Source organism: Triturus cristatus, chromosome 4_1 (genome assembly GCF_964204655.1).
Source record: "Triturus cristatus chromosome 4_1, aTriCri1.1, whole genome shotgun sequence".
Lineage (NCBI taxonomy): Eukaryota > Metazoa > Chordata > Amphibia > Caudata > Salamandridae > Triturus > Triturus cristatus.
In genome coordinates, this window is record NC_140585.1 from 1,236,955,526 (window position 1) to 1,236,973,941 (window position 18,416).

At 42.8% G+C, this 18,416-nt stretch overlaps 1 protein-coding gene across 2 annotated transcripts in view; it reads left to right on the plus strand.

Annotated features, from left to right (window-relative positions):
* Positions 1-16,300: 16,300 nt before the first annotated feature.
* CSAD (cysteine sulfinic acid decarboxylase) overlaps positions 16,301-18,416 on the plus strand; it is a 133,285-nt gene continuing 131,169 nt past the window's right edge. The window contains exon 1 of one of the 2 annotated variants that reach the window (XM_085654650.1): positions 16,301-16,657. In XM_085654650.1, coding sequence (XP_085510776.1) covers positions 16,477-16,657 — 181 coding nt within the window. In that variant the 5' untranslated portion in view covers positions 16,301-16,476. The remainder of the gene's footprint in view (positions 16,658-18,416) is intronic. The other variant, XM_085654649.1, reaches the window with a different exon arrangement.

Genomic DNA, 18,416 nt, shown 5'->3' on the forward strand with positions numbered 1-18,416 from the left:
GCAGAGCTCAGGACTATCCACGCAAAGGATGCGTTTAAAAAGATACAATCCGATTTATAGAAAATGCAAACTCACGATATTTCAGTATGCTCTCAATTTTAGTCTTTGGAGTTATCTTGATGATGGCAGGTAAATGTATGTTGTTTCTTCAGCAGTTCGTAGACAATCCGTTGCCATTTTGTAAAGAAGATTTTGTAGAGAATGTTGAATGTCATAATGAATCAGCAGCAGCCAAGAATCCAGTGTCACCTTGATGTACACAGACAAAAACAAGCATCTGCAATGCAATAGGTCTCTCATTTACGCGAGTTTGAGCTATTGGCATTGTAAATGACAATGCCTTTTATTTATGTTTTGGTTTTTGAAACATAAATGAAACACATTGTCATTTACAATGCTAATAGCTTAAACTCCCGTAAATGCGAGACCTATTGCATTGCAAATGCTTGTTCTCTCTGTAATGCCGACCGTTTCTTGGGTCTAGAATTACCCTGGTGTTGCAGAATCGGCCCTAATTGCAGCATTTCAGGAACTGCAGCGGGGGAGGGCAGTGCATGCTGCAAGGGTACCCTGAGGACAGCGGCTTGCGCACATCCTCGCGGGAGGCCCGTGGCTCCTGGTGCTCTGGGCGCGAGGCTTTATGCGGGTCACACGAGCAGCTGTTTGCTTCTGTGAGATGCTGATACTCACCACAGCATGAGATAGTCCACGGACAAGACACTGCGATGGATGAACCGAACACTCTGGGACACTAGAACCATTACCTCTTCTAATGCACAGCACTGTGCGTGGATGTTGTGAGGGCTGGCACGGAGCGGCTCTGGAAGAGAGTCAAGCTCAGAGGCTGTTTACATTGAAAGTGAAAGTGCTTCTACACTTCTGTGTTATGAAGGGAACACACTTCCCATGCGCTTAAGGGGGAGCTCAGGGAAAGCGAGAGGGAGGGGTTAAGGGTGGGTGCATGGTGGTAGGTTACCCGGTGAGGGAAACAGCAATAAAGCCCTTTCAGGGGCTTGTCTTTCAGCAAGGAGATGGCTCAGCATATAACGCTACTGACTTTGGAGCTGGAGAGCAGGGTTCGAACCTCTGCATGGGCTGTATCACTTAATGATAAATAAATAAACAGATATGTCGGAGGGGGGGTGGCGAGTGACAAATAAAATAACCACAACAAACAGAGAGGGAAATAAATGCACAGAGCAATTCAATGTACATAAGCCAGGTCAGGGGTTGGATTTCAGTAGGATATGTGGGCATGAAAAGAAAGTAGTCTGTGCAGTAAAGGGGCCAATAGCCGTGGAAGGACACAAATGACTGACATGGCTGTCATGGGGAGGGACTAACAAGCTAAAAACCAATCAAAAGGCAGCATTTATAACCTAAGCCAATGAAGGAGATGGACTGGTGAGCTTCCACGAAGCTTCCACACTATAGTGTATACTGCATGCCTCGCAAAGCAAGGGCAGCGCTTTCGCGCTGCAACGCTAGCGAGACCTAAAAAAGTGCATCACCTTTAGTGACAGCCCAAAAATACAAAAAGATTTTGTACTAGCAAACGGAATCCTAACACAGAACACAGAAAGTCCCAGTGCTAATAAAATATCAGCGTGAAAACTCGGTTAGAATTTAAAAACAAGGGGGGCGTGGTTTGGACGCCGAAGGAGATGGCGGCTCGGTGATTCTCTCTGCCCGTGCGACACACAAATGAGGGCAGAGGAACGGGCCTCACCGCTCCTCAACAGCAACGGAGGGCGGAAGATGTGAGCGGAAGGTGAGGAGGCCTGAGAGGAGAAATTTGGAGGCGTTTTGCTGCCGGGAAGCGGCCCGGCCACGGCCTTAAGCGATCCGACCGATGCCTGTGTGGACTTCGGCAGACTACGGAACCGCGTGATGGGAGAGGTGTCGGCGGCTGGGCGGTCGTCGATGTGGAGCGAGGTCAGGTGTGAGGACTAACGGATCTCAGCCGTTGTAGGTGCTGGAGCGCACTTATGGTGATATGGAGGAGCTGCGAAGCGCGATGAACGGTCGTTGAGGTATGTCGCATTGACAAAATGGCGGATGCCGCGACATGAAGGAGAGCCCTCGTGCTTCTGATGTGGAGTCTATGGGCCGCTGGAGTATCTCGAGCTATGTGCGTTCCGCGAGGGATGTGTGCCTACCCTGATGATGTGGGCTGTGGAGCTGTGAGACCGACTCTTCTACCTTAATTACGGCCTGTGTACAAATGATTAGGGCGTGTTTGTCATGGTGGCGGAGCGCATGGAATATACGGCTCCATCCAGGGTGAACTCGGCCTACTGGGTGAATCCGGAGCTCTACTTCTTGTCCGCGACTGGGTTGCTCTGAGCCTGCATGACTTCCTGGCCACTGGTGATCTCGCCTGCGATCTATGGCCTGGCACCAGGGTCTTGATACGTGTGGTGCGGCCATTTCCTGTCCATCTACATTGGTCTCTATGTCGTGATCAGCGCCATGTTCTGAGTTCCTCACATTGCTTGAAGACGGGAAGACGCCATTTTAGACGGCAGAGTGAACGACGATCAAAAGTCACTCCACTGGAGCAGGTTGATGTAATTTGATAATTTTTATCTGGCAGAGGTGTCTTCCCGACGGTCTACCATGGCGGATGGCAAAGAATCGATGAAGAGCACGAAGAGGCTCAAATCTGACCAATCAAATCCTAGTTCACCCAGCAAAGGGGCGAAAGGTAATCCCGATTCGACGGAGCTGATCCTCAATAAGCTGGAGGAAGTTAGGGAACTGGCTAAGGCTACTAAAGATGAGGTGGCGGCTATCAGGCAGGATAACCGTGAAACCAATGCAAAATTGGTGGAGGCAGAGTCGAGGATCAGCAGGCTTGAAGATCTTGAGGCGAAGTCGTGTGCAACCATCACCCGCTTATGCATTTCATCGGAGCACACTATGCGGAAACTGGCGGAGTTGGAGGACAGGAACAGGCGGGGGAACCTACGCATTTTTGGCCTTCCGGAGGGGTCGGAGGATCAGCATGCTAGTTGCGGGGCTTTCCTGGAGTCTTGGTTCTCCCAGGCTACTAATCTGTCCTTCCACCATCCACTGGAGTTCGATAGGGCCCATAGAGTACCAGGCCAGATAAATAAAAACCAGAAAGGGCCCAGAGCAATTGTGTGCAAGCCATTACGTTATCAACACGTGGAACAGATTCTTGGTTTCATGAGGAAAAGCAATCACATTTTATGGAAATCAGCCAAGGTGTACATTTCGCAGGACTACAGTAAAGAGACGGTGGAACTTAGGAAAGCGTTCTTGGCGCTGCGACCAATGCTAAAGAAAAGGGGCTTTCAATATGGGTTTGCTGGTCCTGCAAAGTACCGTGTTTTGATCCAAGGGTCCGCTCATTTCTTCTCTGATCCGTTGAAACTGAAACGCATGCTGGAGGGCCCGAACGATCAGGACATGGATACGAGCGCCTCGGTGGGAACGGCGGCACTTGCCTCAACCTCAGGTTATGGATGAACATAGCTTTGTACGTTCTAATGCTGACTGGGGAGCAGGCTGCCAAAGGCATACTTCCTGTCTCCGGGATTTCTCCAAAACAGTGTTTTTGGTAGTACGCAGTGGATGATGTGCAGGATATTTAACCATGTGTGATGTTTTAGAATTATAGCTTTCTGTATAGAGGAGCTTCAGTTTACTGGGCCAACATAGTTAATGGTCATGCATAATGTTTTACAGGTCTATTACGGGGGTTGGTAGGGTTTGTCGGGGGCTTTAAACTACTGGTCCGGATGGATTGATGAGGTACAGGTGGGTTATGCTGGTGGGGGGGTGTTGCTGCCTAATGGGTTTTATCAGGCCTTAATATAAGGGGGTTAGTTCCTCAGGTCCATGGTGCTTTCTTTCAGTCTAAATGTTGCACGGGGGAGTTCCGATGCATTCTCCTTCCAGTCACCATGTCTATCTCGTTCAGTTGGGGAGGGGAGGGTGGGGGGCAGGGGGCTTGTTGGGTAGGGGTATGTGTTTTTTGTCTCTTATTTTTATTGTTGTTTACTCCGGCTTGCATGGTACTCGTCTTTTTGCTTCTTGTGGGTGTGGGGGGTACTGGGATTTGCTGTGGTTACGATCACGCCGTGAAATATGTGTTTGTGGTGATGTTGCTGCAACCTCCTGATGATAAATAGCTCATTTGGCTCGCCGGTGGGTGCATGTAATTTAGATAGACTAAAGGTGCTGTCGTTTAACGTTAAGGGCCTGAACCAGCCTGTGAAGAGACAGAAGATATTAGATTATGTTAAAAGATTGAAGGGTGATATCGTCTTGCTCCAGGAGACGAAGCTTGAGGCAAAGCAGTTTTACCACATGAGAAATAAATTCTATAATGAGGTGGTGGGTGCAGAGGCTGTAAATAAAAAGAATGGTGTCCTGATACTTGTGGCAAAGAAATCGAAGGTGGAGGTCTTGTCGTCTGAAGTTAGTGCAGATGGTAGATGGGTCACGGCCAGGATGAGTAAGGATAATACGGAGTTCTATGTCACCAGCGTGTACGCACCCAACACTAGCGATCTGGTCTTTTGGGACAAACTAAATAAACACCTTGAAACTATTCCGGATAATGCGTTGCACATAGTAGCTGGGGATTTCAATCTCCCTATAGATGCAATTCTGGATAGGGATTCACGCTGTGTCTATAAATCTACGAAAGCCCATAAAGCTTTTCTTGGTATGTGTAAGCGTTTCCACTTGTTAGACACATGGAGACTCCAGAACCCCACGGAGAGAGATTATACTTTCTATTCTCCACCACATGACTCATACTCACGGATTGACTTCCTCTTTATCACACAAAATGGCGTCTCTAGATTGGATTCTACAACCATTGAACCCAGGGTATTATCGGATCATTCATGCATTTCCTTAACACTCACTAATGTTAAACCATCCTCGCGTCAGACAGCTTGGAGGCTGAATGATGAAATACTAGCTAGTGACAACCACCGGGCCACAGTACAGGAGGCTATAACATCATATCTTCAGATTAACAAACAAGGGGACACGTCCGATCTCATTAGGTGGGAGGCTCTGAAAAGTACTATCAGGGGTGTGTGTATCAAACTTAGGTCAGAAATGAATAAATCTTACAATGAGAAGTTGGAGACTTTGGAGTCGGACATTGGGAACTTAGAGATCAAACATCTAAAAGATAGGGATCAGATGTCTCTTGCTGCATTGGCGAATAAAAAATATGAGTATAATAAAATAGTTAGTGAGAGGGCGGGAGTCTGGCTAGACAAGGGCAGGAGATTTAAGCTTTGTGAATCTAATAAGGCAGGGAAGTCCCTCGCCTCATATTTGAAGTTCAAGGTCCAGAAGAACTCGATTAGTGTCATTAAGGATGCTTCTGGGAACTCGTACTCGGACCCTGACAAAATAACGGAGGTGTTTAGAGTTTTCTATGAGGACCTCTACGCCAAGAATGAGGCGGTAGAGGAACCTAAAATTAAGGAATACTTAGATGCGTGTGATCTCCCACAGCTTTCGGAGGAGGATCGGATCAATCTGAATGGGCCAATTAGCTCTGTAGAAATAGAGGCTGCGATTAAACGTTTAAAGGTTGGGAAAGCCCCTGGCCCTGACGGATTTACGGCAAAATTTTATAAAACTTTCCCCTCCCTTTTGGTTGACCCCCTCCTCCAACTATTCAAAGGTATTAATGATTCTGGGGAAGTGAGAGGTACTTTGGCTGAGGCCATAATTGCGGTACTTCCTAAAGATGGGAAAGACCCCTCGCTACCGAAAAATTATAGACCGATCTCATTGATTAATATTGACTGCAAGCTCCTGGCCATGATACTCTCTGCTCGCCTGCAGGGGGTTCTCCCGAAGCTGATTCACCCATCTCAAGCCGGATTCCTTAAGAACCGTTTGTCCAGTGACAACACAAGAATTCTGGCGCATGTATTGGAAAAGGCGAAACTCTTAGATACGCCGACTGCAGCGATAACACTGGATGCGGAAAAAGCATTCGATAAGGTGGATTGGTCCTTTCTGCGAGCTGTTCTCTGTAAGTTCAATCTAGGAGAGTCATTCACTAAACTGGTAATGTCCCTCTACTGTTGCCCGTCTGCACGTGTTAGAGCTGGTGGATCCTTTTCCTCTCCCTTCCACTTAAAACAAGGTACGAGGCAGGGTTGCCCCCTGTCTCCTTCACTCTTTCTGCTGGCGATTGAGCCGTTCTTATACCATATACGGCATGATCCGCATATAGCCGGTATACCATTTGGTGATTGCACCATAAAACTAACGGCCTACGCGGATGATGTCCTGATAATGTCGGAAAGAGCGGACGAAGCAATTCCGGCTCTCATGGCTGACATTGAAGATTTCTCCAGAGTATCTGGTTACAAACTTAACAAAGATAAAACGGAGGTCAAACTTTTGAACAGTGTGGGGGATAAGGGGATTATTGGAGATTCCGGGCTTACGTGGCAACCTCGGTGCTTTAAGTATCTTGGGCTGGATTTTGACAAAGATCTGATTTCCACGCTGAAAGTAAATGAAGATTTGACCTTGAAAAAGATTTCTACACTGCTTGATGGTTGGTCTCCAAAGTTTCTCTCTTGGTGGGGTAGAGCAGAGACGCTTAAAATGATGTCGACTCCGTTGGTAAATTATTTGGCAAGCATGCTCCCTATGACGTTCTCTAATGCTTTTCTTACTAAAGTGGATCAGGTGTTTGGGAACTTTCTGTGGCAGGGTAAGAAGGCCAGAGTCTCTCTGAAGAAGTTACAATTAGCAAAGGATAAAGGTGGACTCGGTCTCCCCTCCTTCAGGAGCTATCAGACGGCGTTTCTGTGCAAACAGGGCGCGCAATGGCTGTTGAAATCCCCTACTTACACACCATTATGGATAAATATAGAGGAGTCTTTGGTAGATCACGTGCCTTTGGAGGCCCTCCTTACGATGAACCTGTCACACCTTCCTCACTCTAAGTACATCATGCTTAATACTAGAAGGGCCTTACTTAGACTCGATCAAGCACATAAAACAAACCTGACAGTCGCAAGGTCCTCGTATATGTCCCTGTGGAGGAATGCACGTATTAAGATTAAGGGTAGTACTATATTTTGGGAGTCATGGTCCAAAAAGGGCATTAACTTGGTGAAGGACTTGTATGAGGATGGGGATCCTCTGCCATTCTCGACCCTACAGAGCAGGCATGATCTTAGTCCGATGGATTTTTATGACTTTCTTAAACTTAAATCGGTTCTGACAGCAAACAGCTTCTCTCCATATGTCCCTTGGCTTATACAGCAGATCCCTCGACTAATACACGATGGTCACTTTGTGTCGAAAGTATATAAATTGTTGTTGCCCCTACCCATGAAAAAACATAAAAGAGTGGAAAGCGTTTGGGAAGCGGAGCCAAATCTATCAGGCATATCCTTTGACTGGGAGGCGATTCATAGGTTAGCCCTTACACACAAAGTCTCACCCATTCTATTTCAGACGAAGTATATGCTTCTCAACAGGGCATATTGGACTCCCGACAGGTTATTCAAATGTAAATTAAGAGATTCGCCTGTGTGCTGGAACTGTCAGCTAGGCACCGGGGATCTTGCGCATATGCTTTTCTCCTGTTCTTCATTAAAGGATTATTGGGCGAGAGTATTTGATTGCATTTCCCATGTCTTTAAGATAAAACCTGTACAGGAATTTGTGTACATTATTCTGGGGGCACTGGACCCACAAATAACATCTGACCAAGATCGCCAATTGATGGACTTAATGTTAACAATGGCATGTAAAGTGATTCTTTGCAAATGGAAAAATGCGTCTGAGGTGAGCTTTAAAATCTGGCAGGAGTGGTTGTCTTTCCTGAGGGGGTCAAGTAATCCGGCGCTCCAGGCTTCTACCTGGAGCCCCACAAACAAAAAGCTCTGGAGGTCATTGGATGCATCCTCCTTTCATTATGACCCACCCTGAGGGGATACTTTGCTTGTTCCCTCTGAGTGGGGTTGTGATTGGGTGCAGCGTGTTTGATCCAACGTGTCCCGGGGCGCTGCGCGCCACGCAGGAGGCAATGTACTAGATTGTATTGGTAATTGATGATGCGAGCTGGACTGGGGTTTTCTTCTTCATTTCTTGTTTTGTCATTCATTTGTATTTTTTGTATTTGTACATATGACATGATTGTACTGATTTTGGTGCACGGAAGAGTTATTGTATTGTTTCTTGTTTCTTGTTTCTTCAATAAAAAATATTTGAAATCAAAAAAGAATTTAAAAACAAATGCAACTTCCAGAACCAACATATTTCAGATTCACTTAATTAAACATATTCTAAATACATATTCAATCATGTTTGTACAATCAGCGTTTATTGAATATCTATTGTTAGAAATATCACAACACATACCTATTCTTATCATAATTGGAATTAGGTAACCAATGTACTCATAAAGGTTCATTAAAAACATCATACCAAATTCAAAGGATGGGAGGGAGAAGAAGTAAAGGAAAGAAGAAATTATAAGGCAACAAAACAACGGAAAATTTTGTGAAGCATTAATCATTAATGGAAAAAGGTCAAAAATATAGACCCTACCTGCACGGCGTAAAAAACTATACTTCATTGAGTCTGTAAAAGATGCAATTCAGGGTGGTGAATTACTATACATGTCATCTTATTGATTCAATTACTAAACCTGCAAGCACGCCCTGGCAGGACTTACCATAAATAACGGTAATCCATCCATCCCGGATTCACGAGTAAAAAAGTCAGTTCCAACATAAACGTATGTCGTCAAGTCCAGTATGCTGAAAATACGTGAAACGAGGGCAAGGGTCAAGTTCAGTGTCAGCAGAAAAGTCATGACTAACACCAATCGAGATTAAAGCATACAGATTGAACTGCACACATTAAACAACATGGGTCCTACTGCTGTGTAAACGTTGGTCTAGCCTAATGCATTTTTGTATTGAAAAGGAATACTCTCGAAGTTAAATACGTGAACACATTAATCTCCCAAATTACATGTATATCCAGGATCCGGCCGGGGCTAAAATTCCAAAAGACCCCGAGTAAGGAAAAACAATAATGATGGCAAAGTGTGGACTAACCGCAAAAAGTAACAACAAAATACCAAACGGCAAAATTTACCTCAAAGTGAGACAAAGCTTCAATCAAGTTGCACACCACGGGACCAATCAGCCGAGTGTGGCTCCAAAATCGTACTAAAAAGCAAACAAACATGACCGCAATAAGATTAGTACTAGGTAATGTTCAGCAACGCCAGCAGTCCATCCCGCTAAGGTAGAAACTCACCTCAGGCGGAGAAAATATCATGGCAATCCCGTGTGCACATAGAATCCGCGACTCGCGGTCAATAAACCGGAAGTAAAGATGTCTTCCCAACTCGGCATTATCTAATGTGTGCCGCCATTACGTTACGCTATCAAAAATGACGTGATCAAGTGCGTTGCAGGTGAATGGAAAAACTAGCACATCCCGTATCCTTGCCAGATTCGCCAACAACAAAAAAACAAAAAAAATCAAAATCAAAAGGTAAACTACTAACCAGTCAAACAATTAATCATGGATCCCACAAAGGAGCGATACGTAAACAGTAGCAAAGAATAAGACGCTTGTTCAATAAGATCACCCTACACAGCTAGTTAAGTAACATTCATGATCATCAGAAACCAGATACAAAATTTACAAACATCGGCATGCTCATATGCTCCAACGTGTATGGGTTAATGATAGATCTACCACAGTGAGTTTACCATGTCACTTAGAATGCTCCCAAAGCAAAACGAAGGCACCATTGTTATTATTAGGATGCCTGAGTGACATGGTCAGTGAGGTTTGAAAAATATATTAACCAACCAAAATGATTGATGATATAAATCAATCGTTCCATTATGGTGATTCAAACAAGAAAAGGTGGAGAGGGTCAAGAACAATGCGGTGATGATGTGCATCACAATTCTAATAAAGTCACAACCTGTTGTAAGAAAGAAGAGAGACAGGTCTGCAGAGACAAAGTAGGAAAGTAAGATATAGGAAGTCCAACATAACAATAACCAGTGATCATTAACATATCATGGCAAGTATCACAACAAACTCCGTGCACATGCTTCAATCATAGATGCTGTATTTAATATGTACTGAGAATGCATATTTAGTTGGATTCCCCCCAGATGCTTCACACACTCATCTTTAGACAGGAAAAATTCTAACTGAGACATTTGTCGGTCAGCGTCTCCTGCCACATACATTTAAATATATCTTACATGCCCAATTCAACTCCCCAAAAAGAATTGTAATTCATGATCCGTGTTGAGCCCGAGCTCAACTGATTTCAATTTCATGATCCAAGTGGCTTCGGTCCTGCGTAGCATGAGTTCTCTGTCCCCAACTCGTATGCTTGGTGGGACATGTTCGATGCCATAAAAGCCAAATTGTTTATAGGTACGCTGCGCTGGACACAGGAAAGCATGAATGGCCATCGGGTACCTAGCATCCTCTTGTTTAAGGGCACGTGTATGCTCACTAATACGTTCTTTAAGCATACGTATGGTGCTACCTACATACTGTTTTTTACACTTGCACACAATTATGTAAACTAAATATCGTGTCAGACAGTTAATATTCTGTTTGATCTTGAACTGTCGTCCATCCGGACCATAGAAAGATGAAACATTGTGCATGGCCCATCTGCACACCTCACAACTACCACATTTGTAAAAACCCAGTGACTTCTGTGTAAGCCAATTATGGCCTACTGTGGCATTTGGTACCGTTGGGCTCAGAATCGATTTCAATGTTCTACCCCTCCTATAGGTTGTAAGAGGTCTTGAAGTGGTGAAAGTGTCCAATGTCTTGTCTGCCCTTAGAATTTTCCAGTGTTTGTGCATGCTCCTCTGAAGTACTGGGGAGAATTTGGTATAATCGGTCACAAATCTCACCGATTGTTTTATATGTTTCTTACTTTCTCTCCCTTTAAGAGTTTTTAGTACGTTCAATTTTCATAATTCGTTTTTCAGCATTAATGAGGCATCTATCCTGATAGCCTCTCTCCTTGAACCTAGATTTCATGGCATTCAGACATAGAGAAAACTCATCATCTTGACTACAATTCCTCCTAGCGCTTGTAAACTCCCCATAGGGGATGGCCTCAATCTGATGTCGCGGGTGAGCACTCGAGGCGTGTAACAAAGCGTTACATGCCGTAGGTTTACGATAAAGTTTGCTATTCAAAGTACCATTCTGGACATAAAATTCAGTGTCTAAGAATACAATGTTTGTTCGACTGTGATGGTGGGTAAATCTTACACCTAAGGTATTGACATCCAAATAAAGATAGAATTTCTGTAAATCCTCTTCTGTACCAGACCACAATAGAAGACAATCATCTATGTATCGGCCCCAATAGACAATATACTGATTAAATTCACTGCCCTTATCACTCCAGATCCATTTGGCTTCAAAATACCCCATGAAAATATTCGCAAACGAGGGCGAAAATTTGGAGCCCATGGCTACCCTGCAAGTTTGCTTGTACCGTTGGCCCTCAAATAAAAAACAATTGTTGTTCAGAATTAGTTCTGCGCTCTGTAGAAGCATATTAGAGTGATGGAATAGAGTTGCTGGTTGTTTCCCCAGATACCATTGCATTTCCTGAAGGCCCCTAGGTGGATCAATGTTTGTATAGAGTGAAACCACGTCTAAGGTGGCCAAAATAAAATCATCTTGCCAGGTGAGGTCATTTAATAGACTGAGAATGTGTTTTGTGTCTCTGATGTAAGCAGGCAGATTCTGTACTATCGTTCCACATATTCCGCCAATCTCTCAGTGGGCCCCCCAATACTGGAGACAATTGGTCTTCCAGGTGGAAACTGAAGTTTTTTATGCACCTTGGGCAGTGTATATAGTACAGGAAATCTTGGTCTCTGTACTCTCAGGTACATATATTCATCCTCACTCAGTAAACCCTCTGAATGCTACTGTTTTAAACGGTTATTTATTAGGATGGTCAGGGGTCCAGTGGGATTGGAGCTCAACGCCTGATAGCATGCTGTGTCTCCAAGTTGGTTAAGGACTTCACGATCATAGTCCCTTTTATCCATTACCACAATATTTCCCCCCTTATCCGCTTCCCTAATAATGATGAAATTGTCTGTGGATAAAATGTTCAGGGCTAGTCGTTCATTGTGGAATAAATTAACAAGATGGATGTCCCTTTGTGCTTTCCTATTCGACTCATATCTGTCAATGTCTTTCAAGACCAGGCTATAAAAATATCAATGGTATTTCCCCCTGGCATTACAGTAGTCCATCTAGACTTGGATTTGATTCCACTTGATAAAGAGAGATCCGCTTCAACATTAAGTTCACTGAGAAGATGGATTATGTTATCAGGAGAATCATCCTGGTCAGTGATGGAGAGTAAGAACTGAGTGTCATATACATCCTGTATACTGAGTACATCTGAGACACCACACGTCGGGATGTTTTTAATGTCTTTATTTGGCAATGGGCTGTTAATAAACATTTTTTTCAATTTCAAATTTCTAATGAATTTGAACAAATCTATCTTCGCCTTACAAGTGCCACCTCTTTCAGTAGGGCAGAAGCCTAACCCTTTCTTGAGAACTGTAGTCATGTCATGTGTTAGTGTTAGGGACGAGAGGTTAATAATGTCCACCCCCTCCCCCACGGTCGCTTTTAATTCATCTTTGTCTCGATAATGCCCTGCTCTCTTCCCCCTACGGGTTTTCTTGGTGGCCCACCTTGTGTGGTCTGTATCCTGTTGCCTCTCTTGATGCGTTGCACTTCCATTAAAAAAGAATTCTCTGATCTTACTAAGTAGGAAGTGCCTGGTACACTATCTAAGTCACTGTCACTGGATGAGGGAGCACTGATGGAGGTTGAAATAGAAGAGATGGAGATATTTTGGCGTCTGCCAGTGCTTTTATTATCCTGGTCATTAGTTATAACCTGATCGTATTTTTTGGCAAATGTAAATACTCTTCCTTCTCTATAATCTATTTCATCTCTCTTTAATTTCCTTGCCTTACGTTGTTTACTTACTTTTTTACTCGTGAATCCGGGATGGATGGATTACCGTTATTCATGGTAAGTCCTGCCAGGGCGTGCTTGCAGGTTTAGTAATTGAATCAATAAGATGACATGTATAGTAATTCACCACCCTGAATTGCATCTTTTACAGACTCAATGAAGTATAGTTTTTTACGCCGTGCAGGTAGGGTCTATATTTTTGACCTTTTTCCGTTAATGTTTAATGCTTCACACCATTTTCCGTTGTTTTGTTGCCTTATAATTTCTTCTTTCCTTTACTTCTCCTTCTCCCTCCCATCCTTTGAATTTGGTATGATGTTTTTAATGAACCTTTATGTGTACATTGGTTACCTAATTCCAATTATGATAAGAATAGGTATGTGTTGTGATATTTCTAACGATAGATATTCACTAAACGCTGATTGTACAAACATGATTGAATATGTATTTAGAATATGTTTAATGAAGTGAATCTGAAATATGTTGGTTCTGGAAGTTGCATTTGTTTTTAAATTCTAACCGAGTTTTCACGCTGATATTTTAATAGCACTGGGACTTTCTGTGTTAGGATTCCGTTTGCTAGTACAAAATCTTTTTGTATTTTTGGGCTGTCACTAAGGGTGATGCACTTTTTTATGTTAAGTCATCACTAACTCTTTCACACAGATATTCTGTCTGATGTTGAAACCTATCATTGTATATTCTTCCAGCCCTGAAGAAGTCTTGGGTGTTGACCCTGACGAAACACGTGTCGGCTGGGCATAGTGGCCTACAATAAACATATGAACACAAATCATCGGGAGTGTTCTACGTTCATTATTGTGTTGAAACGAACTGTATGTGCATTATAATAGTTATACGTGGATAGAGAATTTGACAGTACTATTTGTCTATATTCAAGTACGTGTGTGCACAGGCCCATTGAGTATAAATTGTGGGGCATTTTTGCCCCTTGTGAAGGGTTAAGGGTTTTCCCTGTGCCTTTAGCACCACATTGATTTTGGAATTTGTAAACTTTGCGTGAGTTTGGGAGGCGCCATTGCATACCGCATTATTAATAACCCGGTAGATTGCTTGTATTCAGGTTCACCTTAGTTTCACCTTAATCCAGAAGAGAGGAAGTGAGTCTTTTTCCGGGGTACTGTCTTTTAGTATTAATTCAATTTTTATTGGCAGAGCACAAATCAAGGTAAACCAGGACACCAGCGCCTACAGCCCAGCGTGCCGGCTTAAAGCTGATCAAATCCTGACAACAAGATAATGAATGAGAATACACCGTCTGGTAGTTAACACAGCATGTCGCATACAACCCAAAAAGGGCCAGCCGCGTGGTAAAAAGAGAGAAGAGAGGTAACAACCGCAACCCCAGCATAAGGGTATCCATTTCCAGTGTACTGCCAGGCGTGCGAGCAGTGGTAGCTGGCGGCCTGTGGTAGGTCGTTGCTTCATGGTGGTGCCGCTTTTCACATAAGGCAAGAAAACCCCATCAACACCCCTCCCACCCTCCCCAGTGAGCAGGACCGGGTTCTGTCTTTTAAAGGACAACAGGTCCAAGTGTCTGTTTTATTAAATTCTTTTAAATGTAATTCTTTGAATATATGTTTTTAAAACATGTATTGTGTAGTGTATTGCAACGTTTTTTAATAATCAAACATTAAAGAATACTTACTATGTTTATCGGGCACGTCAATCCCCTTCATTGGCTGGTTTGTTACATTTCTGACCGAGGCGGAAAGATTGTTAATATCTTTATTTTAAATCTCTAGTATTTTTATGTGGTTTCCTAGTACTTGCTTTTATGCACACATGTAACTGTGGCCTATGGATAAATAGTGACCGTTAATGAAGCTAAAAGATGACAATTTCATGTTAAACACTCAACAAGGCTTCTTGCATGTATAGCTGAGAGTGCTTTGCACATGCCTAACCGAGAGGTATCAATTGTTATGTTTTTTGGCCTTGTTCTGCATGTATTGGTTAGAGGGTAATCACGTTAGCACTATCTTGCACACGATTAATCTTGCACTACCACATATGTACAGTGGTTTTAATGATATTCAATTGTAATATTATATGTTGGTCGCGCTTGACGGCAACGCAATGTCTCTTAAAATATTTTATATTGTTATGGTTTTGATTAACTACCCAATAAAGTCTTTGAACTAGTGGTTTCAATGATCATTTTATCTGGTTATTGCAATTGCAGTGATTGTAATGCTCAACCAAGATTTTTAGCATTATGCTAAATGAATTGATTAAAAGTTAAGCACATAAGCATCACTATGTATATGATTAATCGTTTAGTACCGTATAAGTATAGTGGCTTGAACAACTATTTTATCTACTTGTCTCAATTCTAATGATTGCAATGACCAGAAAAGATTTTTTAGCATTGCGATAAACGAGCTGGTTAAAAGTTGTGCACTTTAGTATTACCGTGCACAGATTTTTGAATATGAGTGGTATGAGATTATTTTGTAAAATATGTACAGTAGCTTAAATGCTGATTTGATTAATTTTGTTGCAATGATTTTTATTAATCAGACTAAAACCGCAAGATGAACTATCCATCCGTCCAAGTATCCATGTCCATCCATTTATCTATCTATTCATCCATTCAAGATCCATCCATTGATAAAGCCACTCCCCCGGACCAATACAACCTTCTGTTCGGCCATTCACCCATTTACACATTCTCCATCCATGCTCAAACTCCCCATCCATTCATCAGTTCATCCATCCACTCATCTATCTGTTCATCCATCCATCAATCCAACATCTATCCGCCTCAAACAATAATAATTGAAACATCAAGGTGCTCAATTTAAATGAAAACCCATTTAAGTACAACTCGGAGTGCCATAATGACAGGAAAATAGTTTTAAAAAAATGCAAAACCATAATAAAAGCCAGAAAAAAGGAGCACAAGCACCAAGCTAGAGCTTTCCAAATGCCTTACAATGTTGTGTTCTGTTAAAAAAGATCTCTCTGTTGCATTTAGTGCGTAGTAACCTTTGACGCCGCACTGAAAGCCAGTTCTGACACCAGCAGCACGTAGCTCTCAGCTGCAGAATGAACCGGACAGCTGTAAAAAGTAACCGAGTCGAAATTACGGGCAAAACCTGTCTGTTATCAGACCAATAACGGACATCAGGCTGAAATCACAGACAGTTAGTGTGTTTTACGGACAGCTGGTCACCCAGAGCGAAGTCTCCTCGAGAAGCCTGCATACCACCTGCGTCCAGCCCCACATTGACGAAACAGAAGTCTGCGGTATGCAAAGGTGCGTCTGCTCATAAACGAGGCCCGGTAGGCGGGCTCCGACGGCCAGTAAGTATCTGGCACGCAGCTGGGTCATTCCGAGGTGCCTGTGCCTTTAACACACACACACCTGGGGATCGCTTGTTTTGTGAGATGCATCCCTGGATGCACTTTGCCCCGAGCTTGGTCCTGTCTGAGATCACATGTCTCGTGCGGCTGTGCGGAAGCCGCTCTCGTTCATACCGGAGGTTTGTGCTGCCCGGTAACTCTGCAAAGAGAAGTATGGAGGGGTCCGCAGTCCACGAAATCTCTTCCAAAACTGAGGATGCGCCAGGTAAAAGCAAGCGACTTGCCAAGATTTTGCATTCTGGGATTTGTGGTCTTTCTGCTATGCCTTCCTAATGTTATAATGTATTGGTTAAAAACTGAATTGGCCTTTGTCATCATCTATGAAACGAGAACATTTGTCAGCTGAAAGTCCTTTGCATGACTCGAAGACAGACAGGGAACAACCCAATTTCTTCTGTATTTCTTTGATAATTTTATGTTTTGTCCACCTTTTTTCATGAAAAACATTATTGCTCCAGTGCATGCTCACGGAAATTAAGAAATTTCTCTGGCATTGGCTCAAAATGACCCTGTTTAGTTTGGCGGCTTAGTTTGACGTTTTTTCAATATGAAAAGTCTATCTTTATTAATGATATTTCTCTTTATTTTTCTGTATAAACATTTTACCCATCAAAAAGAGGGCACAAATCATCTACACCGTGTACACGAAGACAACTTTAACTCAATACAAGAGTGAAACAAGCATTGGCATAGCCAATAGGTCTCGCCTTTGGGACCTTATAAGTATTTAGTTATGCAGCAGGTCCCAAAGGCGAGACCTATTGGCTATGCCAATGCTTGTTAATTATTACATGCGGCTATGAACAGTTAAAGCTGTCACTTGCCAGACCTTAAAAAATGAAAGTGACCAAGAGAGCAGGAGGAAAGGGAAATGTGATGCAACAAAAATATTTAATTTTCTGATAATGTTAACATTTCTATGTCCATGTCTAGAACCGTCACTGGAGAACAGGGTTAAGTATGAAAGAAAAATCCGAGAATGGGGGCTAAAATAAATCAGGGGTGTCAGGGAAATAAAAACAAGTGTGGTTTTTAATAAAAGTAAAATAATTACAATGAAATACAATTCAGAGGTTTGTGGAAAATTCCAGAGAGATGATAAGGAAAGAGAAAAAAAATGATGGAAAAGAAATCAGAAAGTGCAAAGACATGAATCCAGGACAAACAATAGAAGAGAAATAAAGGAAGAACAAAAAGCAATCTGGGAGACCGAAGAGAAATCCGGGTTACAATGACGGAGAAGTTATGAGTGACATTGAAAGAGAAATCAAGGGTGACATTGAAAAAAATAGGATGTGAGAAATCAAGGGTGACATTGAAAAAAATAGGATGTGAGAAATCAAGGGTGACATTGAAAAAAATAGGATGTGATGATGAAAGCGAACTTAAAGGATGATAGTGGAAGGGCGAGCAGAGGTGTAGCAGTGCGAGATATCTGTCAGGAAGGGATGAAAAATCTCAAAGCTGTAGCTATCTTTTAGCTAAAACTCTGAATTTACAAGATAAGAAGGCAGCTAATGAAGTGGGGGGTTACAAAAGTGAACAGGGAGATGAAATACAATGTAATTTGGTATAAGAGGGAGATGTTAGAGGGACTTGTGCCTACAGATAAATATGTATATATAGATACTTGGACAGACATATAGGCAGGGAAGTATATTGCCATACATCTAACAGGCACGGGCAAAATTCAAACTTTGCTGATTGCATTCACAAAATTCCCAAATGTTTGTATTCCCTGAAATTCACAAAATGTAATCATATTTTGCATTGCACAATTTTGCATTACACAAATGTTCGCAATTTTCACCCGCAAGAGACTAGTTTGCACAGAAAATGTGCCACCGAGAGATATTTTGTATCCGAAACAGTTTGCTGGCAAGATTTAGTGTGACTTTGTCATGTGAAGACCGCCCTTGTGTGGAAAAGTTGTGCAAATGACCGAAAACCACATTTCTCAACAA